The sequence below is a fragment of the Haemorhous mexicanus genome, chromosome 5, assembly GCF_027477595.1.
Source record: "Haemorhous mexicanus isolate bHaeMex1 chromosome 5, bHaeMex1.pri, whole genome shotgun sequence".
Lineage (NCBI taxonomy): Eukaryota > Metazoa > Chordata > Aves > Passeriformes > Fringillidae > Haemorhous > Haemorhous mexicanus.
The window spans coordinates 330,807-356,272 of record NC_082345.1 but is presented as its reverse complement, the minus strand read 5'-3'; the positions used below and the strand labels follow the sequence as shown (position 1 = coordinate 356,272).

At 44.3% G+C, this 25,466-nt stretch overlaps 1 protein-coding gene across 2 annotated transcripts in view; it reads left to right on the top strand.

Moving 5' to 3' along the window:
* ST8SIA1 (ST8 alpha-N-acetyl-neuraminide alpha-2,8-sialyltransferase 1) overlaps positions 1-25,466 on the top strand; it is a 108,549-nt gene that overhangs the window by 14,850 nt on the left and 68,233 nt on the right. Inside the window, exons 1-2 of one of the 2 annotated variants that reach the window (XM_059847971.1) lie at positions 1,440-1,548; positions 12,063-12,207. In XM_059847971.1, coding sequence (XP_059703954.1) covers positions 1,475-1,548; positions 12,063-12,207 — 219 coding nt within the window. In that variant the 5' untranslated portion in view covers positions 1,440-1,474. Of the gene's footprint in view, positions 1-1,439; positions 1,549-12,062; positions 12,208-25,466 lie in introns of those variants that run through there. The other variant, XM_059847970.1, reaches the window with a different exon arrangement.

Genomic DNA, 25,466 nt, shown 5'->3' with positions numbered 1-25,466 from the left:
CTACTGATGATCTATCCCCAGTCAGGCTTTCTGCTGGTGAGCAGTGGTTCCAGCTGTCTGCTGACCCGTCTGGTACTGAACTGACCCCTGACACACCCAGGGGTCTCCCGGGCTGCTCACATCCCTGTTAGCCTTCCTGAGGCTGCCACGGAGAGAGAGACAAGTCTCCCAGTGCACAGAGTTTGTGATCCAGGGGTTTCCTGGAGTCTTTTAAAGGAGATTTGTCCCCAGCACTATGCCTCATTCTTTGGGAGTGGTGGATGTGGATTCCTGGGTGAAAGCAAACTCGGGTTGAATGCACTAGCCTGTGAGACTGCATGTGTGAGTTTTATGTCTTTTTGGAAAGAGCTGGTTTAGAAATTCCTCCCTCAGATCTTTTCAGAGCCTAGTTGAAGTATTTTTAATATTTAGATTTCTTTGGATTACGGGTAGTCTGTGAAATCTGGAGCATGGCAGCTAATTAAACTTAGGAATTCAACAGTACTTCAACCCAAAATAGTTTCCTGTGATGTGTGTGGCTGTATATGTCAAACTCTTCAGGCTTGGCTTTAATTTAGAATTTCAGTTTTGCAATATATATAACTCTTGCAGGCATTCCAAGGTGGCATGTTTTGCTTTGTTGTAGTGTGCTTGGCAGCTCCCTGAACAGCAGCAGGTCTCCTCTTGACTCCCTTTACTCCAATGCATCCTGTAGCTGTGTTCTCTCAGAGTAAAGAAGGCTGTAAAGGATGGGAAGCTCAGTAAGAAAGAGAAGGAGAAGGTGACACTCCAGACTTGATTTCTGCCAGGAGCATTTCCTGAAGCTGTTCCACTGCCCTTGGAAGCCCAGGGTTCCCCAGACCCCCCTCTGGTGCTGGGGATGAGGGGAGATGTGATGGTACAGCTGGGGCAGGGCTGGCAGAGGCAGGAGAGCTGGATGGAAAACAAACCATCTTGGCAAGGTGGGTGGGAGTCATAGCATCCAGTAATCTCTGTGGTTGAGTTTGACAGGCTTTTAGGAGTTCTGATCTCACATGGAGTGTTAGCTAGTTAAGGCCACCAGATTGGGCAGAGGGGGAGGTTGGATAACTTACATTTTCTGCCAGGACTTCAGGCTGTAGGAACTTAGTACATAAATCATGTTTATCCCCTGGGAAGCTGTTTGATTGCTCTGGGTAATGGGGTTTGTGCATTCTTGATTTATTCACAGCAAACTGGTCAGATTAGGACAGACTCAAACATGCTTCCTCTCTTGTGCTCATCTCTTCTTTTTCACTGCCAGCTCTGTTTTCTACTTCTGCTTCTGCCCCTGTGCCTGCACAGGAAACCTCCCCACCCCAGAGCCACCAAACAATGTGGTGTGTTGTGGAACTCCCTGTTTGCAGTGAGTGCTGCCAAATGGCATTTGCTCAGTGATAAAGGCAGTGTGCAGTGGGTTGAAAGTTGTAAATAGGTGATGACCTCGATGGCTGGAGGTGTTTGGATTATATAATATATGATATTTAAGGACTGTTTCAGAGCCTTCACAAGCTGTAGTGCTGCCTGTGAACTTCTGGGTGCTTTGGAAGGGTGAGTTTTGGAAACTCTGCTTTCAGCACCACGTGAATATTTGTAGTGAAAGCCAGGTTTATGCTCCTTGCTTACGCTGGAAAATTCTTTCTTGTGGGCTGGGGGAAGTTCTGCCATCCTTTTTTGGAATAGCTCAGATGATACTGGTCTGGAATAGCTTGGATGATAAGCCTCAGCATGTCTTTGTAAAGTAACAGAAACAGGGATTAATGTTTAGATGCAAAAGGAGTCTTAGATCCCCAGTGCTTCAGTCCAAGCCAGGGAGTCCCCAGTGTTTTGTACCCCTGGAACCCAGGGGGGTGTTTGTGGTGAGCAGGGCATGTGCTGTGCCTGAACCAGGGCTTGGCTTGGCTTGGGTGGCCAGTGAAGGAGTGGAGTGGCTCAGAAATGGGGTGGTGTGGGAGGGAACTCAGGAAATGTCTCCTGGACCCTTCCCCACCTCCTGTTAGAGACTCCTGGGGTTTCCTTGCCATTGGACAGAGAGGAGGTTTGAGGATGCTGTAAGTAATCACAGGAGGCATTTTACAGAGAATCCTTGGTAAGCTGGCAGCACTGTTAGACCAAATAGCAAAAGGTTACTTCTGCACCAGCATTTTGTCCTTTCTGATGTGGTGCTAGCAGAAGTAAGGCAGTGTTTGTTACTCAGGTATGTTCAGAGAGAAAAAAAAAATCACTTTCCTGAGTGCAGAATGGAGCTGTGACCATCTCAAATCAATTAATACAGCACACAGCTGTCACTCAGCCCCTGGGAATGGGAGTAGGAGCGTAGCAAAAAGAAATTCTGTGATCCAGCCTTTGCTTCTGCTTTTGTTTCATCACAGCAGAGTCCCTGATGATAATCAATAAACTTGATTTTTGGGTTTCACTGGGCCTACAGGAGGGAAAGTTGTGAAGACAAACAGGGTGTGTGGCCTCTTTTTCTTGGGACAGGTGTCTGGAGGGGATTTGTGAAAGCATCTCAGCTGAACTTCCCTCCAAGAACAAACTCATTTCAACCCAGAGCTGGGGAGATCCTACCTCCTTTCAGTAAGTCTGTAAAGAGGCAAAAGAATCCAGCTGTGGTGGAGTTCAATATGAGTGCAAGATGACAGCCATATAACTTTTTCTGTGGCTTTACCCAAAGAGACTTTAAAAGATTTGGAATTGGAGTTTCTGATAAAAAGAGGTTCTGGTTTAGATATGTCTTTCCTTTATTTTAATCTACTTAGGGCCTTTAGCAAAGTGTTTGCATTTGTGACTTAATAGCACCTAGTGCTCAGGCAAGGGTTAAAACACATTAGCAAAATTTCAAAAATGAAGCTTTTAGCTGCAAACAGAGAAACTGCAAGTTCAAGGTGTGTTTCAGATGAATGGCTCTGTTTTTATCTATGGTAGTTTTACTGCTCTTGTTTATCTGTTGGAAGCCATCTGTCAGCACTCAGAAGGAGCCCTGAGCTCAGCTCAGAAACATCTCTGGGTCCCTGGCCAGCTGGGGGTCAGCTGCTGGCAGAAGAGATGCTGGAGGTGGCAGCAGCTAGGGCTGTCAGTGAAGTCCAGTGTCAGTGCTTGGTGGTGCATTAAATCCTGGCTTTCACCCAAAATCAGACTATTACAGCTTAACTGGTGTGTAATTCTGGGTGTACAGAAGCAACAAAGAGCACACTGTTCTGTCAGTGTCCACTTCAAGGAGGCCAAAGCAAGGCATTATTTGGCATTTATGGATCATTTTTGCCTTTTCAGCCACTAGGAAATGTGATCTAACTGAAATCTCAAATCATAACCCACTCACTTTAAGAAAGTTCTCTCACTGGCAGATTTCCTCCAAATGAAACAGAGTAATAGAAGTCTTAAGGGTAGTGAGTTCCTACCAGTTTAATGAAAAACTGGATAAAAGAGAGAGGTCAAGCCCAAGGTTTCCTATTTTGTTTGGCCAATCAGCTCATCCTGCTGGCTGTTAGGCATCAGATGGATGCTTCCAACCAGGCAAAACTCATTCCACTCCTGAACAATTGAGAGTTATGGGATGAGGGAAGCAGTTTCTAAGAAATGAGAGGAACAAGTTTGCCTTCAAATCTGGGCTTCCTTCAGTCTGTTCCTTCAGATTTATTCATCCATCTTTGGTGGGTTACAACTGTTCTCCAGGTGTGCACCTTCATATGCCTTTGAAGATGTATTGCTTTTTCATGCCTTTTCCTGTGGTGTTTTTACACATCCTTGTCTCTGTCACGTGTACAGGCAGTGGCTGCTGTGTCACACACAGGCTTTGCATCACAAACCACTTGCAGTGACAAGTGCAAGAGTATTCCTTTTCTCTTCAAGGAAGGAACTTTGTTTGCTTTCTGTCTTGTTCACCTTCTTTATCAAGGGGCATGACTGAACTGACCAAATTAGTGAAAAGCACTCGATGTGCTTTTTTGGGTGGGAGCCCAGGGGCACTTTGCAAGGAGCATTACTTACATTGCTTTCATCTGCCTTGCCTAAGCAGGTGGAGAAGTCACTGTGGTGTGATAATTGACTGCTTGGACCCAGGTGGGACCCATCAACACTTCAGTGCAAGCTCCAATGTAAGACTAGAGCTGCTCAATTAATTTTTAGTGGATCTCCTTCTCCTGAAAGAGCACAGCCATCCTGTGCCCTTGTTGAGGCCAAATATTTCTCTGTGCTAGTGGGGGCACAAAGCAAGCAGTGGTTTATTTGGAAGGAAGGAGGGAAGGGGTGAGAACAGCTGATTTTTGCCTCGTGCAGTGTGACTTTGTCTCCATTGATGGTTCTGCTGTTTTGCAAGATTGCTGTTCATCAATTTCACCTCATACCTGTGAAAACTGCTCTCTTCCTGCCAGGTTTCTAAGATTAAAAAAAAAAAGGATAGCACATGTAGCACTTAATCTCCTCCCCTGCCCTGCTCCCTTTGCCTCTGAATTCTCTGTGACAAAATCTCCTGTCAGTGCAGCTGCCCCAGCTCATTCCTGTGAGGGATGTGTGAGCAGAGGTGAAAAACCATCAGATGGGGCTGCTGGCAGGCAGGACCTCCATGGGGTGCTGCAGTCCCCTTCTCCGAGCTCACCTCTGCAGCAGCTGGCCTGGCTCCATGGGCTGGAATGGAGCATGGAGCTGGCAGATGTGGATGTGTGTATCTGAGGCACTCCTGCCTTCATGGCCATCAGAGGTCAGGGTGAGATGGAGCCCACCTGGAGGGTGGGGGCTCTGTGGGGAGGGCTAGGAGTGAGCTCAGTCTGCATTTCCAGTGCTGTGGCACAGCTGTATTTGGGGGCTGCTGGTGCTGGCATTGGCAGAGCAGAGGGCAGTGCCCCTGGGTTTCAGCCTTGTGGGAGTTTGAGTCTGCCCCCCAAAACCATCCCTGGAGCTCAGCCTCCTCACTCCCCCAGGGAAAGTGGCTGCTCACTGCAGCTCCCAGGTGAGGTGTCCAGCCCCTGCTGCTGTCTCTCCTGGATGTGGTTGGGACCAATGCAGACAGCTCAGACATCCTGCATTCCTGTAGATTTTACTGCATGAATAATTTGGATATCTTCAGTTTTGCTAGTCACAATTTGTAGTGACTAGCAAAAGTTTCCTTATAATACAGCTCTTTTGTGCATCTGATGAGAGTCTTAGAAAAACTTTGTCTGCCCAAGTCCTAGAATTCATAATCTAGAATCCATACCTTATAATTTGTATTTCAGCGCTTGCAAGCAGGCTTTGTGCAGAGGAATTTGAGACAAGTTTGCATGAATCAAAATGTGTTTCTCTGAAAGGAAGCAAGCAATTCTGTGTTGCAGTAGCATTTCAGATCAAAGCTGCTCCATATTTAAGTAAAAGAATTGGCAGGAGGGAAGGTAAGCTAAAAGCTTGTCAGGTGATCTGGTAGGCTTTTATTGACTCAGTTAGAGAATCATGGAATGCCCTGGGTTGGAACAAACCTCAAAGATCATCCCATCCCACCCCTGCCATGGCAGGGACACCTCCCACTGTCCCAGGCTGCTCCCAGCCCCATCCAGCCTGGCCTTGGGCACTGCCAGGGATCCAGGGGCAGCCCCAGCTGCTCTGGGCACCCTGTGCCAGGGCCTGCCCACCCTGCCAGGGAACAATTCCTTCCCAATATCCCATCCAAACCCACTCTCTGTTAGTGTGAAGCCATTCCCCTTGCCCTGTCACCCCAGGCCCTTGGAAGTAGTCTCTCTCCATCATTCCTGGAGGTTTTCTTCAGGCACCAGAAGGCCAGAATTAGGTCACCCCAAAGCCTTCTCTTCTCCAGGCTGAAAAATCTGAATTCTCTCAGCTTTGTATCCTGGCTTCTTCTAGTTCACAAACATTGTTCAATCAAAAAGGTAGTCTCTGGCAAATTTTAGCCTCATCTGTATTTCTCCAGTCTAAATGTGCCTAAATGTACAATCCAAGTAAACTACCTCATTTTCTATAGCACTTTGAATGTGCCTGGAAGGAAAATGTATCACTTTTATATTAAAAAAAAAAGTAGAGTTAAACAAAATCAGTCAGAGATGAGGATGAGGTGCTGCAGTGACTGACAGCTCAGATTTTGCCTTCTGGAAGGCAGCAGGGTTTGTTTGTTCAAGGCCAAGGCAGCAAGGATAGGGTAACCATATCATCCCACAGGATGGAAAAACAGTTTTCTATTTCTTTTGCAGTCTGGGAAACAGAACTGTGAACTCTGCTGCGTGGGTGGCGCCAGATCAGTGATTTTAAAATAGGTAATGAAAATCCAAATATTCTCTGGATAAATCAAAGCAGGTAGTGAAAACTATATTCTCAGGTTAAGTAAAATACTTTGTTTCCCTTTTGGGCACCTCAAAAAAGCCTGGAAAAAATTCTAACAAGATACCAATGATGGAGAAAAGGTACAAGTTCTTGATTTCATAGTTTCTTCCCCAACTATTAATTTGGCCATTTATCATTAATTTGTAGTTTAATTTCTTGCTTTAAAAAGTCACAGCAGCTCTGTTGCTAAGCTGATGAAGATGTTTTCCATGGATTGTCCTTTTTCTGTGGTCTCTGCAGTGCAGCCTCTTTCCTTTCATGCCAGTTGCAGTGCCAGGCATGATTTACTGTCTGCAGCCTTTCTGTTGTCCTGACAACTTTCATCTCTTGAGGAAGTTGGGGAAATATTGCATGATCCTTGTGAAGTCCAGACTCCAGAAATCGCTGCAGGTGGCATTGAAATAGGCTGAAAGCTTTACACCAAGGAACAAAATAATAATAAATGTAAGGAAGAATACGGTCATGACTTCATTCTTCATTAAATCTCACCATATTGCAGAGACCTTGGCTGGGGAGTAAATCAGATTATCTCTCTTCTGCTCTGTGCTATCCACTCTTCTTATATTTCTTTTTTCTTGCACTTAGACCTATTCTCCAAGCTTAGGTAACTGTGTTTTTTCAGAAGAGAACCTCTGCTCAGCAGTGTATCTTTGATTTAGATGTTGTATTTGGCAAAGCTCTTAGTTTTAGCTAGAGCTCCAACTCTGCCTCTTGTTCCAAAATCTCAATTTGGTGTGCTTTTGTGGGTATCCAGAGCATTTGCACTGGCCATTCTCTTATCCATTTGGTACTTGTCCAGCTGATCTTTCTTAGGAGGGAGGTTTTGAGATCACATTCCCTAACAATTGTGCTGAGGATAGTTTTCAATTTAATCTTGAGTGGGGTAGTATGCCTGGGGTAGTAAGGTGCTTTAAACACCACGAGAACCTCCAAGTCTCAGTGAATTCTTCTTGCTTATCCCCAGTTGCAAGGATTAGGTTGAGCTTTTTAGGAAAAGAGACTTTTAGGAAAGACAAATTCAGTGTATGTGACCAAACCCAACAATGTTTTCACAGAATATTCACAAGCCAAATGTCTGCTGCAGCTCCAAGCTCACTGACTGTAGTAGAACCAGTGATTTTACTGTTACTGGATGGCTTTGTAGAATTCTGTAGTGCCATAAAATTCCCAGACTGACAGCTTGGAGCAGAAATTGGCCAGAAAAATGTCATTATGTGCTGTTTGAGAGGGCTCTCTTACAGCTGCAGGCATTGGCTGCTGCCACTCTGGGAGAAGGGATATGAGCCCAGATTTTTGGTCTGTTCTGGGATGGTGTGAGTAATGAGAGGTCAGTTTGTCCCTGGAGTTAGCAGGGGGTAGATACCCTAGAAATAATATTTCCAGGCTTTATTTAGAATGAACTATTTAGGGGTGGGTCTTGAAAAAGAGAGAATAGCCACAGGAATTTGGGAAAGAGTAAAAAGCTTTGTTCACAGCAAGAAATTCAGGAAACTCCAACCTTTTTGCTCATCAAGGGGGAGGTTGAAATTTGAGCAGCCTCCTATAAGGATCTCATAAAGGAGGGAAGAAAAATTATTTAAAAATCAGCCAAAACCTGAAGTGCCAAAAAAATCCAACTCCGATCAGGGTTTCTAAAGACAATACATTATTAAGCAGTGATTTTGGTTTTCCCCCTTGCCACTTCTTGCAAAAACATGGGGATGTGTTATCCTTATGGAAACATTACACCAAAGACATAATGAGGAGAATTCCAGGATTAGATTTTGAGGCTGTTAGAGGTGGTCAAGCCTGATGTGTTTCAGAGCCACTGCTGACTTCAGTCCCTGCAGCATTTCCAGTAGGGGATGCACATGCTGGGAAACAGGACTGCAGGAGGCCCCTGGTGGGTGTCCCTGCTGCTGCTGGGGGTATGTAGGTGGCAATAATAAATTGCACTGAAATGGATCTGTGCAGCTCTTCCCCAGGGAACCCAGGTGACCACCTGTGCTCTGGATTCCAGCAGCTCCACAAAACCCTGCTTGTGAGTGAAAGCCTGATGGTTCTGTCTTGACACCAGCCAAAACTGCAAAGCCAGATACCTTTTTTTTCCCTGGGCTTTCATTTGATCCCAAAGCAGACCAAGGGAAGTTGAGGCAGATGGGAGCTGCCATGTGAAGGGAAGGTTTGTGTCAGGCTGTGCTGCCACATCCTGCTCTGTTTTGCAGCCACCAGATCAAGGCCAGCGTGATGTCACCCAAATCCAGGCAGCTGAGCAGAGTCTGACTAAAGCAATTCACTTCAGAAATTATTTTTATCTCAGACTTGGATGTGAGCCTCAGTTGTTATTTTAATGCTCCATTAAAGCCATACTGTAATGAAATATTAAGTCTCATGTTAACATTTTTGTGCAATGGTTGAATCAATGCCCTTGTTCAGTGAGGGCACTGCTGGCGTTTGCTGGGACCTGCAGGAGCAGCATCAAGCTGTTCTCTCTCCTGTCCTTTCCCTATGCCTGTGCTCTGGACCATCCTTGTTTCCTGAACACTTCCAGGTGGGTGACTCCACCACTTCCCTGTAGGATCTTTGTGAGGGTGCCTTCCTCCTGCTGCTGCTGCTGCCCGAGTGGCTCCTCATCACTCTGCTCTTTTTCACATCAATGCAGTGCAGCTCGCTTGAATGGATGTAAAAGGGAAAAGCTGGGAGGAGGAGCTTTGTTCCCCCTGTCCTGCACAGTGCTGGGGGTGCTTCCACCTTCCCTGCAGGACAGCATTCCCAGGCAGCTGGAGAAATGGTGCCCAGCTGGGGACACAGGACCCCCCACTGCAGAGGAGAGACAGATAAGGAGCTGTGACCTCCTGGCTGACAACCTATGCCATGGAATTGTCCATTTTTTCTTTTAGCTACTATATTTGCTGCATTTGGGATGTTCAGAATAGCTCCTTTGTCATTGTTGACTGTGACTTGAGTCACACCGGGGTGCCATTAAGCATTAACTGTCTGCAAGCTGAAATCAGACTGCAAAGTTTGTTAACTTAAGGTGGAGAATAAGTAGTTTGGGAGTTTTATGAAAGTTTTGTGAGTGAATTCAGGTTAAGAACTCAGTGCTGAGGCTGCCTTTTGCTTAATGATGTGCCTGAAATCTGAGGGGCTTGAAGTGAGATTCTCCAAGGAACATTTCTCTTGCTTCTCTCACAAGTAGGGATTTGTCCCCTAAGTGCTCTTGGATCTGAAGACCCCCAGTACCTTTTTAATCCAAATATTCAGTCCTCTTATATACAGGTCTTCTCTGAACTGGAGAGAACTTTGAATCAAAAGCATATTGTTTATGTGATGTGAGTTGAGGAATGCTTGCAGTGAGCTGAGATTGCTGACTGAAAGCTGCTGCAGTTCTGCACATTCTGTAATAACATTCATGCTGTACATTTTAATCAAGCTTAGCGAGCAGCTCAGTTTCCCTGATCCTGCAGAGTATCCTGCTATTTGTTTGGATTTGAATCTGTTCTGCTTTTCAATGAACCTTTTGCTATGAAGCTTTTCTTGCTTTGTAACTTTGGAATTTGGATCAGAAAGAGACTTTTGATAAATCATTTTCTGATGGAGAGCACACATCAGTGCAGAGGATTGTTGTGTTCTTGCACACAGCTTCATTCTTGAACGAGTGGCCTGCCTATTTGTGGCCCTTCCAGGAGCCCCCTGCTGCTTTTCATAATAAGTTTATTAATGAAGCATTTAATGGGAACTGGAAGGTGGCGTCTTCGGGGATGGGAAGGAGGAGAGATGGATATCTCACCCAGTAAATAGGGTGGGACTTGTACAAAGAGCTGTTCCTTAGCTCTTCTGTCTACCCTGGCTAAGATTCATTAGTGTGGAACCCTCCCTAGATAACTTTCGCCTAAGTTATTTGGGGGTTTCTTTGTGCTTTTTGCTCAGACCAGACTTCCAGAGAAGGTGTGAGTTGCAGAATTTCACTGGACAATTTTAATTGTGTTATACAGTTTTGTATCAAATGGCTCCAGCTGATCTTGGATTAACTTACGTTTTTTGAAAGAGTTGCTGTGGGGATAGAAAAATCTGCAGAATTATTTTCCTTCCGTTTGAGAGAGAGAAACCATTTTCCAAAATCTGCAAACTGGTTGGTTGACTGCCAGAAAAATCTCCACAGTCAAATCTTGTGCTTAGAGCAGTATTCCATGCCTGTTTGACACTGTTTTGCAAAGGTTATTCAGTGAGAGATTTCGAATTTGCTGTAATTTGTCTGTCACAGTTCTGTGGTGAAGGCTTCCTTTGGGCAGCAGCAGGAGGGTGATGTGCAGCCTTTCCTTGGTGGCTGTGGATGAAGCCATTGGTGCTTTGGAGTGGGAATTGCTGCTCTGGCTGGCCCAGAGCTGGGTCCTGCTCAGAGGGACATAACCAGCTCCAGCACCCCACACCTGCCAGGCTGGGAAGGGGCCTCAGGTGCTCACCTGTCCCAGCCTTTTGGGGAATCAGACCCAGATGGGAGCGTGCTGCAGCTTGTCCTCTTGTGTCTTGAGGTCTCCAGCCTTGTGGACTCTGCCACTTTCTGAGGGATGTTGTTGCTGCAGACTTATTGTTACTTCAGTTGAAGTGTGCCTGAAAAATAACATGCATTTGCAGAGAATGATGAACTTATGGCAAAATCAATTTTTGGTAGGGAAAAATCACGTGGTTTTCAAATACCAATTATTAGAGATGAAAAGTAGCATTGAAACTTTTAAAAATGCTTACATTTAAATTTTTGTGGATGACTTTATGGTTTTGAATAAAATCTCCTCTCTTGCAGAGGAGAACAGCCATATCAAGCATTTTAGTAGTCACTAATAGTTGAGGTTTTCCTGCTTACAGCTCCTGTGCAGCCACTGGAAATGGTTCCAGTCTCTTTGGGATTACCTTCTGAATACATGGGGAATGTATATGACAACATGATATTACAGTGTAGTGGTGGAATTGTGCAGTGTGTGTTTACATGCATCTGTGAGTGTCACCCTTCCTAGGGCCATGCAGGCTTTGGAAATACAGGATATTCTGGACCTTTAGAGCTTTCCATCATTCTGTGTTTTAGGATATTAATTGCTGAGTGGTACACAATTTTCAGGATAACCTTCAACCCCCTCATCACCTCTCCAGTTTCTACTCAGGCTGAGAAGTATTTTTGGGGCATGAGGGAGTGAGAGGCCATGGAGTTTGAGCAGGGCACTGAGGAGCACAGCCACACTCTATAAATATCCATCACACTGGGTGGCTCAGGCTGCCCTGCAGTTGGGAGGGAGGCTCTGACACTGCTGGGAATGCAGCACAAGGACATGCAGAGAGGTGCCAGCACTGCCTTACCCAGCTCTGCAACTGTGGGCTTCTAGGAGGCCTGCTCTTCATAAATAACCCTTGGTACTGACTATTTATGCACCTTGGATTGAGTTTTCAAATGAGCTTGTTTGATTTCTGTATGTTTTGGAGACCTGTTTTTACCCATTAAAACAGGCTGTATAGGATGGGCTTTCTTTTGCTGAATCTTGGTTTTGTTTCTGTGTCAGTCTGAATGAAAATTTCGATTTTTTTTTTTCCCCTGTTTCTAAGATTTTCTGAAATAAAAGCAGCTATTCTGGCTCTTATGTAAGAAAAAAGAGTGCCACGGTTCATCTGCTGGCTGGGAAGTGTGGCTTGGGAGCACCTGAGTGCAGCAGGAACATGGGTGTGAGGGGTGGTGATTAACAAAGGTGTGACAGGGCTCCAATTAATAGCCTTTACTCTTTTGTTCCCTTCTCTAGGAAGCTGCTGGAAGAATGCTGTGACCCTGGCCAGCTCTTTGCTATGACTAAGATGAATTCCCCCATGGGAAAGAACCTTTGGTTTGATGGGGAATTTTTATACTCTGTCACAATTGACAATGCAACTTACTCTCTCTTCCCACAGGTTAGTAACCATGTTTTATTTTCATTTTAAGTATTAAAATACTAAATGGTAACATGATTCAAATAAGTATAAATAGGCTAAAGGGTCATCAAGAAACTGTATCTTCATTTCTCAATACCAAACTGCATCTGATTTTTCACTTCCATATTCTCAGAATTTTGTTTGCATGAATGTTAATACTTCCCTGGCTGCTTTTTGGAATGTACACAAGGGATGACCTTGGGTCAGCTGTCTTGACTTCTGAAGAGTTTGGTTCTGGCTATTTCAGGAGGGTGATTTCTGCATTTCAGTCAGGGGTTGCAGTCACTGTGAGCCTGAGCCCTCACCTGCAGGGCCTTCAGTTCACACCTGTGTAGCCAGGAGGGGAAGAGCTTTGAGTGAAGGTGTCCCCAGTTACTTCCAAGTTCATGAAGTTCATTGGTGGCAAACGATGTAAGCCCAACAAGAGCCAGCAGCTGGGCTTTGTTGATTCTTGCTGTGATTTTGAATGTTGGAAGGGGTTGGTTTTTCATGTCTGTCAAAGGTGCTTTGGGTTAAGTGCAGCCTTTTTGAGAGCTGGCAATTTGTAATACTGATCTCGGCTGCTTCTTGTGGTTTTAATTAATACAGGAACTGATGCTAAATAGTGAGTTTGTTATTTGCCTTCAACATACAAAATTCAATGTATTTTGTGGCTACACATTTAAAGAAAGCTGAACTTCTGGCTGTATTAATTGATTTACCTGCTACTGTAACCTGTCAAATTCAAGGTATAGGGATTTATTCAGCCTCTCAGCATTGAGTCAGTCACACAGGGCTTCTCATTTGTTGCTGTTTCAGTTAAATGTGTGGCAGAGTTCTTACTTTTTAACTTCATCCTGCAAATAAAGTTTTAGGTGTTTTTTTAAAAGTACTTTTTAGATCTCAAAACCAGAGTTATTACTTAGAATGAGTTTAGTTTGATGCAGGAGGAGTGTGGGGCAGAGGAGATGGCAGCAGCCCCTGTCTGTGTTGGCAGGATCCAGAGGAGCTCTGTTACAGCTCAGGGTGCCAGGTCCTCCGTCTGGTCACTCGTCCCTGCTGCCACGGACTGGGAGATGGAGCTCTGCCCCCTGAGCCTGCCTCAGCTCCGCAAAAAGCAGCTGCTGAAACCTGCCTGTCAGGTGGGTTTCCTGCAGTACAGGTGGGAAGTGTGTCCCAGCCCAGCTGGGCTGGATTTCTGGGCACTGATGGAGAGTTTGATGTGGCAGAGCAGCACCTGTAAGCTTTGTTTCTGGGGATTAGTGTGGTGTGCTGCTGTTCTGTTGCAGTGTTCACTGGAGAAACCAGGGTCCTTGGCAGGACTCTGCACCACAGGATGCTGGCAGCAGGTGTTCAGGGTGTGTCCTGCCCAAGGTTTCAGGAAAGCCCCACCTGGGCCCGGAGAGGGAGGTCACTGGCTTGTGATGGATTGGGGATTTCAGATTTGGGGTTTTTTATTAAAACCAAGCACTCTGCTTGGCCACAGAGGTGTTCTGCCTTACAGCACAGAGCAGCTTGCTGCATGGGCTCCAGGCTCCTTCACACAGTTAGAAAAATGGTGGTCTTTGCAACTCCACTGCTCCCCAGGACTCTAAGACCTGTCCTAAAGGTTATCAGTAGAGGTAAAGAGTAAAGATCTGGGAAGTCCTGCAGAGAGAAGCTCCTGGGGGACAGCACGGGCTGAGCAGCTGGGACTTGATGTCCTGGGGCATGTCAGGCTGAGGAGAGGACTGCAGAGGGGCTGGGTGGATCCTGCCGTAGGGTTGGGGGTGGAAAAGGGGAATTGTGGCCATGTTCCAGCCCTAGAATGTTCCCACCCAGGAATGCTGTCCCTGTAGTGAGGTGATGGGCAGTTTGTTTCCCACAAGTGCTGCTCACTCCTGCTCCTTCTTTCCTTGCAAGTACCACTACCTCTAATTTGATGTGTTATTCCCATGCCGTTTGCCCAGAGGAATTTTGTCAGACTAAATCCTGGTAGGCTTAAAAGCTAAGGGGGATTTATTTGCAGTTAATTTTTAAATGCATTTTTCTGCTTCTCTCTTTGTTTCAAGAGAAGTACTTGCCTAAATTTTTCAGGCTCCTTTTTTGAAGAGTGGTGTCTATTATTAGCTTGCTTGCTAGCAATTTTCCTAAAGATGAATATTCCTTTCAAATGTATCCCAAAGCTTAAACAGTTCAAAAATATAATACTCTGAAATGCCGTGGGGATGTAATAGGAATGTAAAGGGCCACAACTATGTTGATATAATCAAAAAAATATTTCCTCTGGAATAAATAAAAATGGCTCCATCCACATTGCTGGGCTTGAGCAATTTGGTGATTGCAGGAGATTTCTCAGTCCTGAACCAGTGACTAACTTACAGGACAATGTAACTCAAAATTAAATAGGGAGCTTGCTGTATTTCATCTTATAGAAAAATAGGTATGTCCAAGGTTAAGATGTAAAATGTCACTTATTTCTGAATGTGTGCAATACAAAATAGAATCATTCTTCTTCTGAGCAGTCTGTTGATAAAGTTCTTACAGCTGGGTCAACATTTTCTGTCAGAGTGCTTTTCCACTAGAAATGCTATTTCATGAAAATATAAATTTAGAATCACTTCATTAGTTTTTCAATTTTTCTTTGAAGTGAAAAGGTTGAAAGGTTTTGATGGTGTTAGGACATTCCATTTTAACTCATTTTTTTTTTAATGTAATACTTCAGCTGTTGGGGTTTCTTTTTATCAGCTCGGTTGCTGCCTCCTTTTTTCTCAGACTTTGAATTACTCCTTTTCTTTTTTCAAGTTTTTGAACCACCAAGGGAGAAATTTGCAAAAGAGAAAAGCTTTTATGTGGAAAGTCATTCAGTGCTGCATTTCAGTTTATGAGGACAAAATTGGATGTGGCAGGGTTTTGCATGAAGCAGTAGGTGCAGATGCTGGAAGCAGCTCCTCTCAGCCTGCCCTCTGTGTGGTTTGAGCCCTTGATGTTGAGAAGTGAAGTTTTGGGAGGAGGAGTGAGCTGTGGCAGAGTGCCCCATCCTTCCCTGCAGAGGAGCCAGGCTGGCACTGCAGCTCCAGGGTGGCTTGGGAGGGACCTTGTCCCCACGGTGGCCTTCACTGAGCAGGGCTGAGAGCCCAGGGCTGCAGTCCTTGCTGGCACAGACAGACACAGACCCTTCCCACAGCCCGGGCTCAGGCAGGGCTCACCAGGGGCTGGGATGGTGGGAGCAGGCTCCAGGGACTCCTGCAGCTGCTCTGGGAGCAGGGTGTAACCCCAGGAACAGCTGGGATGGTGGGAGCAGGCTCCAGGGACTCCTGCAGCTGCTCTGGGAGCAGGGTGTAACCCCAGGAACAGCTGGGATGGTGGGAGCAGGCTCCAGGGACTCCTGCAGGGGTTTTCAGCTGCTCTGGGAGCAGGGTATGACCCCACCAGCAGCTGGATGTAACTCAAAACCACATGAAGGATGTGTGAACCAGCACTCAGCTGCTTTGGGGTTAGAGAATGCACCAAGCCCCAGTTTCAAGTGGTTTTTTGAAATAATTTTTCACTCCATGCTATTTTTGTCCTCCTTAGAGCTTCAAACCCAAATTTCAGACTACCTTTAGCATTAGAGAGGATAAACTGCTCGCCCCAATAGTTAGATTTTTGTGCAAATATCTGATTTTTGGTGCTTGTTGGCAAAAGCCTATAGCGAGGAAGAACTGAGGTCAATCTCTGAGGTCACCTTTCTCCATCCCCCAAGGGGTTAAAAACCTTGGTTAACTCAAATGTAACTTTTCACTCTGCTATGTATTGTTTTGGAGGGTAGGGGAGTGAATACATTTCAAAAGACATTTCAGACATTAAACTTTAACTTTTTAATCTGGCAAAATAAAATTATTAATTAAAAAAATGTTCTGGTTTTGTTGTATTTCACTTAAGCATTTAGACATTTTTGGTACCAGTAAATTATTTTAAATTACTAAATTTTGGTGCCTCAGCTGCTCAGGTCCCTTGTAAAGTTTTGCCTGCAGAAGCTGTCAGTTACAGGAGTGGCTACTTGCACTGAGCTCCTCATGAATAGTCATCACAAATGGTGTTGGAGAAATCCAAAGGAAATAACTGCCAGCCACAAAAAAAAATTGGGAAATGTGGCACAAAAATTGTGGAAATCTGTTTCTGGGTACTTTGTCATCAGGCGAAAGATGACATTTTCCAAATCACACATATAATACAAATATTTGTTCTAAGTTTAAAATCCCACCATTAATATAAAGGCAGAGAAAAAGTTGCTCTAATTGTAAATGTAAAATGGAGACATTCTCTGACATTTTCTGAATGGTGTGTTGGGTAACAGTGACTTACTTGATGATTGTGCTGTGTGTTTTTCATTCAGAGTACCTGTTTCATTCAGAGCTCCTGTTGGGAGCTTACTTGGTTTTCCTGGTTGATCAAAACATCTTTTGTTTAGCTGGAGATTTTGTGTTGTCCTGCTGGTGCAGTTTCCAGGCAAATTCTCTGCTCTCACAGTTACAGCCTGCCTGCAGCAAGTAGAATAATTTGTAATTATTTCAGGGAAAGAAAAATGGGGTGTGGAAAGGGAGTTTGCTGTAGAGTCTGCAGGCTTTGTCCCTTTTTGTATGCTGAGAATACCAGGAAAGGCCTCCCAGGGAAGGGAAGGGCCCTTGGTTCCAGCAGCAGGTGCCAGGTGGGCTCAGGGACAGCTCCAGGCTGGAGTGGGACACTGGAACTGGGTAGGGACAGTCAGCCCCTCCAGGAGGACAGTGCCACCTTCCTTCCTTAGGGCAAGCACCCTGTTCTGGTCACTGATTGTAGAGCCAGGTGATCCAAAAGCTGGGTGTGAAGTGGAACCCCCGAGGCAGTGTGGGCCAGGCTCTGATGGCTGCAGCGTTGGCAGCAGGCAGTAATTACTGCCCTGCTGTTGATTTTGGATTTGCTCTGTTAATCTTTTGCTAGCAGTGTACTCTGCTCGCAGTAATGCTCTGTAATTAAGAACTGCTTCGAGAAATACAGGAAATACAGTGAAATATTGGCTGTCATTTGTGATACTTTTAGTGTTGCCTTGGATGTGGACATAAATTTTAGGTCTATGGACATTCTTTTAAACAGCTTTAATTTCTATTTTTATTAATTCTGCTGCCTAAATAGGTGGCACCTTGTGTGCCTTTGAGTTGTTTTTAGTTAGGATTTGGGGAAATGTCTTGGTGCTTTCCCTTTTGATCCTGTTTTTTTCTTCCTTCATTTTTTTTCCTGCTCCCTATGCCTACATTAATATGCAAGCTCTGTTCTTGATTTGGGCTAAATGTATTGACTCAAAATGAAAATGTGATAAACCTTAGTTATTGGAAATGTGGAAATATTGTATACTAAAAGGTGAAGAGGTATTTACATATTGTGAAATATAAGTTTTGTTTTGGGAAAGCCACTAATAGATTTTTTTATTATTATTCAAGCAATTTTATTATACAGTGCTTTTCATAAACTGGGAGATGCAATACTGTCTGTGGAGACCTGACAAATTGTGCTCTCTTGGAGCATGAGTCCTCCCTTCAGTGCCTTGGGAGGCTCCCTAGAACAGAGGCTGGGCAGAGTTAAAGGATAAAGCAGGGATTTATTAAAAGGCCTCACAGGATACACTTTGGGCAGTACAAGAGTCTGGCTGTGGCTGCACTCAAGATGGATGATGGGTCATGAGTTTTCACATTTCTATAAGCTTCAGTCCATTTCCATGTTGGGTTCATTGTCCAGTTCCAGCTCCAGGTTCTGCAGTCCCACCCTCCATTCCCTGCTGTTTGCACTTTTTGGCCCTGAGGCTGCAGTGGTGTCCTTGTTTCTGGGGCTGGAAAAAGATTGTTCTGTGGGGCTGAGCTGTGAGGAGACCTGCTGACACTTCATAGGGAGTACAGAATGCAGAAGAGAATCTGGATAGCATGAAAGCTAAAACTTAAGGCATCACCTTCAGTCCTGGATAATCTTTATCCATTGGCATGAGGGTGATTGAAACAAAAATGTAGCTTAATATTTAGTTAAGAGAAACCCCTGCCTTCACAATGATTCCATCCTGACTAATGAAGAGCTGTGTAATTGGACCAGTTTGCGTGGTGTGTTAGAAATGCTGTAATGGAGCATCCTCTGCTCTGGCTGCTCAGCTAAGCAAGAGCCTGTGTTTGTGAAACTGCTCTGTGGAGACAAGGGGCAGCCATACCTGACAGTGAAAATCCAATTTGTGCTGGAAAGCTTGAGCTGGAACGTGTCTAGTTGGAAGTAATTAAATGAAGGAAGGGCAACATGCCCTCGTGGGGGTGAGCTGAGTGGGAGCAAGGTGCTGCTGTCTGTCCCCGTTGATGTGGGCTTTGGTCAGCCTGGCTTGCTGAGTGTCTCCAGCCAGGCTGCCTGGGTGAGCCTGGTGTTTGTGGGTTTATCTGCAGTAGTGCAAGGCCAGGTCAGTGCAAACACGGGAATAGATGCTGCCCTTTCCACGTGTAACAGACAAAGGGAAGGGCTGGATCTGGCTGCAGAGTGTCAGTTTGGCCTGCAGGCAGAGAGGGTGGGCTGCCCTGACTCAGCCTCTGTGCTTCAAATCCAGAGTGACTGAGCATCCATCATTCTCTTTCCTGGGTAATACAGCAGCTCATGCATGTTTCTACTCACTGGCTGCACAACTGAAATGCTCTCCCTGGAGGATCATTTCTACATTACCTAATGGTCACAGCTACAGATGTTCTGCAGTGGGATTGCCAAGCACAGAGCAAAAAGGCTGGACTCAAAGAGGAAGTGGGAGTGAAAGAAGAGAGACAGAGAGGACCTGGGAATTTTATGGGATTTTTTGTCAATGTTCATCTGCTTTAAGAGGACATAAACTTGCTTCTTTAGAAGCAGGAACTGTTGCAAGCAAAAGAATAATTAAAGCAAGTGGGCCCAGATGAGAAGCTGCAGGGACACCAGACTCGTGATGGCTATAAGTGACTTCAGAGCATATAAGCTGCCTGGCTGGGGGTGTAGAGATAGAAATAAGGGTGGGTTTGAGCCTGCCCAAAGGCAACACAGCTTGGTTTGCTTTGTTTTATTGCCTGTAGTCGTATATGCCTGATAAGATACTAAAAGGAGATTGTTCCTCCATGCAGAGGTTTTTCTGGCAGTGAACTTGTTTATATACTGAGACTTCCACCTACAGATGCAGTGTGCAACCTTTGCTTCTAGAGAAAGCTTTATCCTTTATATGCTGTCTACCTCTTGACCTTTATTTTATTTATGAATTTTGTTATTTAAATTCATCTTGTTCAGTTTAAAGATGTTTTACTGTATATGTGACTGTATATTTGAATTATTCCGTGATCAGCACATTACATCAATTTTCTCTCTGTAGTAGTTGCCTTTTTTGGTAAGACACTTCTTGAAATAGGCTTAATACCTTTACTGGCTTATTTGAGGCTTAGGGCTGGGTCCCTTTTGTACCCAGCTCTTTCTTACCAGCTGGCAGAATAATGAGTATGAATTTATGGAATGCTACATACCTTTTTTGGTTGTTTTCTTTTTTGTGCTGTTATTCGATTTATTGATATGGCTTTTATTGGGGTAGATTTTACTGGAATATAGCAGGATACCAGGCTATGTTCAGAAGGTATTTATTTGGACTTGTGTAATGTAGCTGCGAATCCCAACTGCAGAAAGAAAGAGTTCTTTTCAGTGCAGAAATTCTTTTTTTTTTTTTTCCCTTCTATAATTTCTTTCTCAAAGACTGTCCTGGAGATTTCTGCCAGCATGGGCTTTTGGGGCTGGGGGCAGTTGGCAGTGCCAGTCTGGGTATGTTGTGGAGAAGAGCAAATTTCATAAAACATACCTGGCTTTGCAGATGGTTTGAAGCCCAAGACCATGGCTTAAGCTTAGCTCATGAACCCTCCATTATTTTTTTTCTCTCCTCTGCCCAGCTGTGGCAGGGGAGGGCGAGTGAGTGGCTACTGTGGGTGCCTGGTGTTTGGCCAGTGTCAAGCCCCAAGAACGAGGCAGCGCCAGTTCATGGTGGAATCTCAGTGGAGCCTGTGCCAAGCCATTGTCTGCAGGGATGCTCGGAGAGCTCTGCCCCAGGGCTGGCAGCTCTGCCAGCCCATTGGAATGGTTTGGGTTGGAAGGGACCTTAGCAATCATCTCATGCCCCATGGGCAGGGACACCTCCCACCAGACCTGCCTGTTCAGAGCCCCATCCAGCCTGGCCCTGAGCGCTGACAGGGATGGGGCAGCCACAGCTGCTCTGGGCAGCCTCTGCCAGGATCCATTTCTTTTTAACATCTAATCAAGCCTCCCATCTTTCATGTTTTTCTGAAATATTTTTCTAATAATTTTTACGGCTTCTTCATGGAAATTCCACAACCCACTAGGCTGTCCAATCTAGTAAGTTGCTGCCCTTATGCACAGAATACATTTCCTGACATCTAACTTGAAATTCCCCCGGCTGTAAGTTAGGAGATGTTTTTTCCTTCTCTTTTCCACATATGACTGCTATCAAGTATCCCCACAGTCTTCTTCTCTAGGCTGAACAACCACAAGTCTTTTACTTAAATAGCTGGGTTTTTTTTAAACTTCTGAATGTTTTTGTTTTTCTAATGGTCTGTAAGGAATATATGTGCCAATTAACTGTGCGGTGCCCTCAGAAATATATTCTCAGATTTATCCTTTGGAATGGTGCAATGATTGAGTACCAAATACTCCAAAGCAGAGCTTAATGTCACCTTTCTGCTTGAACAAGCTTGTATTTAGTGTTGCTGATTATTCTATGCACAGTGTAGCTTGGTACTGTGGAGCAGTGCTGCAAATTTAAGTGTTGGGACTGGGCTCAATAGGAGATAGTTTTGGTGAAAGAAGACAATAAAAGCCAAGACTACAGAGATCTGTTCTCTGATCCAGTATTCTGTCAGTCAGAATGAGAAAGCCAGAGAGAAATAATTCTTGTAGGAGTATGATGCCTTTCTAACAATTCCCTCAGGCACTTCACAGTCATTCAAATTCAATGCATGGTGGTATTGCACGGGTAAATCTATGCCTGAAGACCTCTGGAGAAAATTAAAATAAGGGTTTCTTCAGGTAGAGTTTGTGGGGAAGAAATATTGCAAAATCCCTTTTTCCCACACAGTAAACAGATAGAGATACTGGACCACTATTCATTTTCCTTCACACAAAGAACAAAAAAAAAAAAAAAACTACTAGAGAGCCCCTGTGATACTCTGGCCAGTATATGAATACAGAAGGAACTGTGGTGGCAGAATGAGTAACAAAGTTTGTGGTAGAACAGGGGAAGTGAAGCCTGGTTACTTCTGAGTTGACAGAAGTGTTCCAGCTGACTTCAGCACAGCCAGGATTTAGCCTTGTAACCTTTTGCTGAGTGCAATTCTGCTAAGGACTCATAATTTTGGTATTGTGGCTTCTTGGATAACAAATAATGTTACTTACTTTCTTTTTCCTTTTCCCCAGTTTCTCAGCCTTTATTAGCCATTGTTTTTATGTAGTGAATGAGTTCTTTTTGTCTAGTCTGACTGAAGGAGGATTCCTTCATGACAAGGACATGGACCTGCTGGAGTGAGTCCAGAGAAGAAACACCAGAGTTGATTACAGGGATGGAGCAGCTCTGCTGGGAGGAAAGCAGAGAAAATTGGCATTGTTCAGCCTGGAGAAGGGAAAGCTTTGGGGTGACCTCATGGTGGCCTTGCAGTGCCTGAAGAGAGCCTACAAGAGAGGGGCAGAGGGACATTTTACAAGGGCCTGGAGTGACAGGACAAGGGCAATGGCTTCACACTGACAGAGAGTGTGTTTGGTTGGGATATTAGGAAAAATTCTTTACCATGAGGGAGGTGAGGTACTGAAACAGACAAGTTCTGCATATCCCATCCCTGGAACTATTTAAGGATGGGGCTCTGAGCAACCTGGTGTAGTGGACAGAGTCCCTGCCCATGGCAGTGGGTTGGAACTCAATCTTTAGGGTCCTTCCGAACCCAAACTGTTTTCTGATTCTGTTATTTTCTGCAACATTCTCTTCAGATACAATCAGATACTACCATGGTCAGGTGTGCGTTTACACCAGATTGTTGGCGTGGAGCCAAGGAAGTCCCTATGTTTTGTGAATTTCATGTTGAATATCTGTTTGAGAATAGACCCTCTGAGAGGCAAGGAAGTTGTAGAAAAAAACCTATCTAGTGATAATTAGCAATGTTGGTTTCCCTCTAAAGTTTGATATGTGCTCCCACTGAGCACTTGTAAGGCTGAGTGCTTTTCTGAAACCTGCTGTTATGTGAAGCCTACAAAATAAATAACATTTCCAAGTAAACCAGAAACTTGCTTTTTGTGCTTTCAAAGGGTCTTTGTTCATCAGAGATAAAAAACGTAGAGGCAAAGTTAGAAAGTGTTCAGCATGGGTCTACTCTAATGTAAATTAGATCCTTCTTGCTTGCTTCTTTATTAGCATTTTGATCCTGCAAGAAACTCCTCATTCACAATAATTAGCTATGCAAGATATAGTACCTAGTTTTATTCTTTTAAACATTAGCTTTTGGCCCTTCTTTCTATGTTTTCCTGTGCTCTGAAGTTTGGTATGCCAGTTACCTCCATGCAATATTACTCTTGCTAACCATGTAAACTTGATTTTTCACACTCATTTGGTTTGGAAAAATGCATGTTAATAACTGTCCCTGATAGGTTTTCTCTTTTCTTTCCCTTTCCTGTGAGCACTGCTGGCTTCCTGCTTTATGGAACACTGCACTTGATTCTCTCTGCCAGCTCTAGTTGAGGGTGATATTTGCCCAGGGTAAGGTGACCTGAAAGGCCAACTGGACCTGGCAAGGACCTCAGAGTGGTGGCTGTGCCCACTCTGCACTGGTGGCTCTGAGGGGAGCTGCAGTGCAGGGGATCTGGTGGAGCAGCTCTGTCAAGTCATTTCAGGCACAGATATTTACAGATATGTGAGCTTGCAAAAATGCTGCCCTTTTTATTCAGCAGAGCTTCTTCTTTCATAACCCACTTAGTTTTATCTTCCCACTGATGAGCTACGTTTGCATTCCTTCAGAGCATCTCCAGCTGTAGAAAAGCAGGTTGGGCTGTAAGTTGCCCTGCTCCTAAATTGTGTCACCAGCTTAACTGGGTTTTTGTCATGCGTTTGTCAGGGGCTGGTGTTCTACATGACTCTGCTACCCTTATTCTCCATGGAGATGACAGTGTAAAAGATAGATCCTGGTGACAGCTCAAAGGTTGCACTTGATGACCTCGGAGGTCTTTTCCATCCTAAATTATCCTGTTATTATGTTTTCCTTTGCTCCCTCCATTTGTTTCTTTGTGCTGTTTTGATCTTTTCCAGTCACAGAAATATCCTGGTTCCATTCTCAGTCAGCATGTTGGGATGGCATTTGTCTGTGGAGTTTTCAAGTCAATTTGATGTTATTTTAATGCTCTGCAGAGAAGGGTTTTGGAACTCTGGAAAATTTTGTTAAGTATCTTGTTACCAGGTCAGGTGTGGTTCATTTTTGAAATCTCCTTAAAACTTGAGTAAATATGGAACACAAAAGTTGTGCAGGGTTTCTGACTTATCAGCAATCCAAGTCAGTCACTTCATAGCCCTTTTCCCTGTACATTTAGGAAGTTTCTTGTGGCAAATTCGTTAATAGCCTGTTGTGTTTTCAGAGAAGCTAAATGCAGTACAACTTTCAGAAATATGAAAGATGTGCATTTGGCTTTGAGTAGCCTTTCCACCAGAATTCATAGTCTTTCAAGAAGCATTTTCTCTGAAATGATGCTTTCAGAGTCTTCTTCCTTTCACTAACATATGCTAACTACCACTTAACTTGCAGTGAGTGCACTCCAAATTCCTGTCAGAAAGAGTAAATTTAAAAACCACAGGTTTTACTGTGAAATTTGTCTTTTGATTGCCATGTCTTTGTTTTGCCTTCAGTGGATGTCTAGCTACTTACTTGAGGGATAAAAAAGCTGTCTCTGCAAAAATGATGAGCTGAGTGAAAATTATTTTTGTCTTTGCTGGTGTGTTAAGAGCAATTTACGCTGTACTTTGATATTCTTCCCACTCCTTTGGGACTTGCAGTAGTTTCATTTGGATGGAGGAGAGAAACTTTGATTTGAGGGAAGAAACAGAAAATAAAGCAGATGCAGTCGAGGGTGTGTTGCAGCCTGTAGGTTCTCTGGGGTTTGGAAGTCTGTGCTTAGAGTGCCATGGAAAGGCTGCTGGGAGATCAGATCCCAGGCCGAATGCTGGAAAGCTGTGAACAATCAAAACAGAAATTACACATAACACACATCCAGATTGCAATCAGAATGCTGAGAAATGCTAGCCCAAGTTATCCTCTATTTGAAATTCATACATAGAGTATCTCTAATTTAAATTTCACTGTAGAAATTACAGATTTTTATGGAGAAAATAATTTTGATTTCTACCCTCACAGCTGCTTGGGCTGTTAATTGAATGACTGAGCTTTACCCTTCTGCTTTAGGTTCTTTAAGGCACCACTGTGGCTATGAAAATGGATATAAATTACAACAGTGTTTAGAGAAAATGAATTCAGGGTTGTCCAATCAGCTGTGTAGGCTATTGCCTCATCTGCTGGGTCAGCACTGAACACTTGCTCTTCTATATATTTATTACAAAATCATGGCAGTATTTTTTCATTCACATTTGAAGTTTGTTGTTTTCTCTGTTTATCGCTTATTCCGAGATGTTATGGTGTCTAATTAAATTTTTGTTGCTGTGGCCTCTCTTTGTAGATCTATGTGTGTGATACATAGGAATATACAATTACATCATTCAGCACTTTGGAAGTAACTGAAAATATTCTATCTACCAAGGAAATCTCTGTTGAAAACTCTCCATGTTAGGGCTTGATATTTCTTCATATGAACTCATGCTTCATGTTAGGAACTACAGGGAGGTTTTATCTGACTATGTGAGCTTTTGTCTTAGAGGTCTGTTCTTCAGAGCAACCTGTTCTGCCACAGGCAGCCAGACCAAAAAAAAAACCAAACCCTTTCTTTTGTCTGCCTGCCTTTGTTCCTTCATCCTTGGAATAGGTTGTGGTGTGTGGCAGCTGGGAGAAAGGGAGAAGTGCTGGCTGCCTGAAACCTTGCATCCTCCTATGCAACGCTCTTGGAAAGGGGATTTTTTTCACCTTTTACTCACCCAGTAAACGAAACGGAGAAGCTGTTCCCTGGACCACGCCCTGGGATGAGTGACATTCAGTGTCTGAGGCTGGAGAGGGAAATTCCTGAGGGAATGTTTAATTTCCACCCCT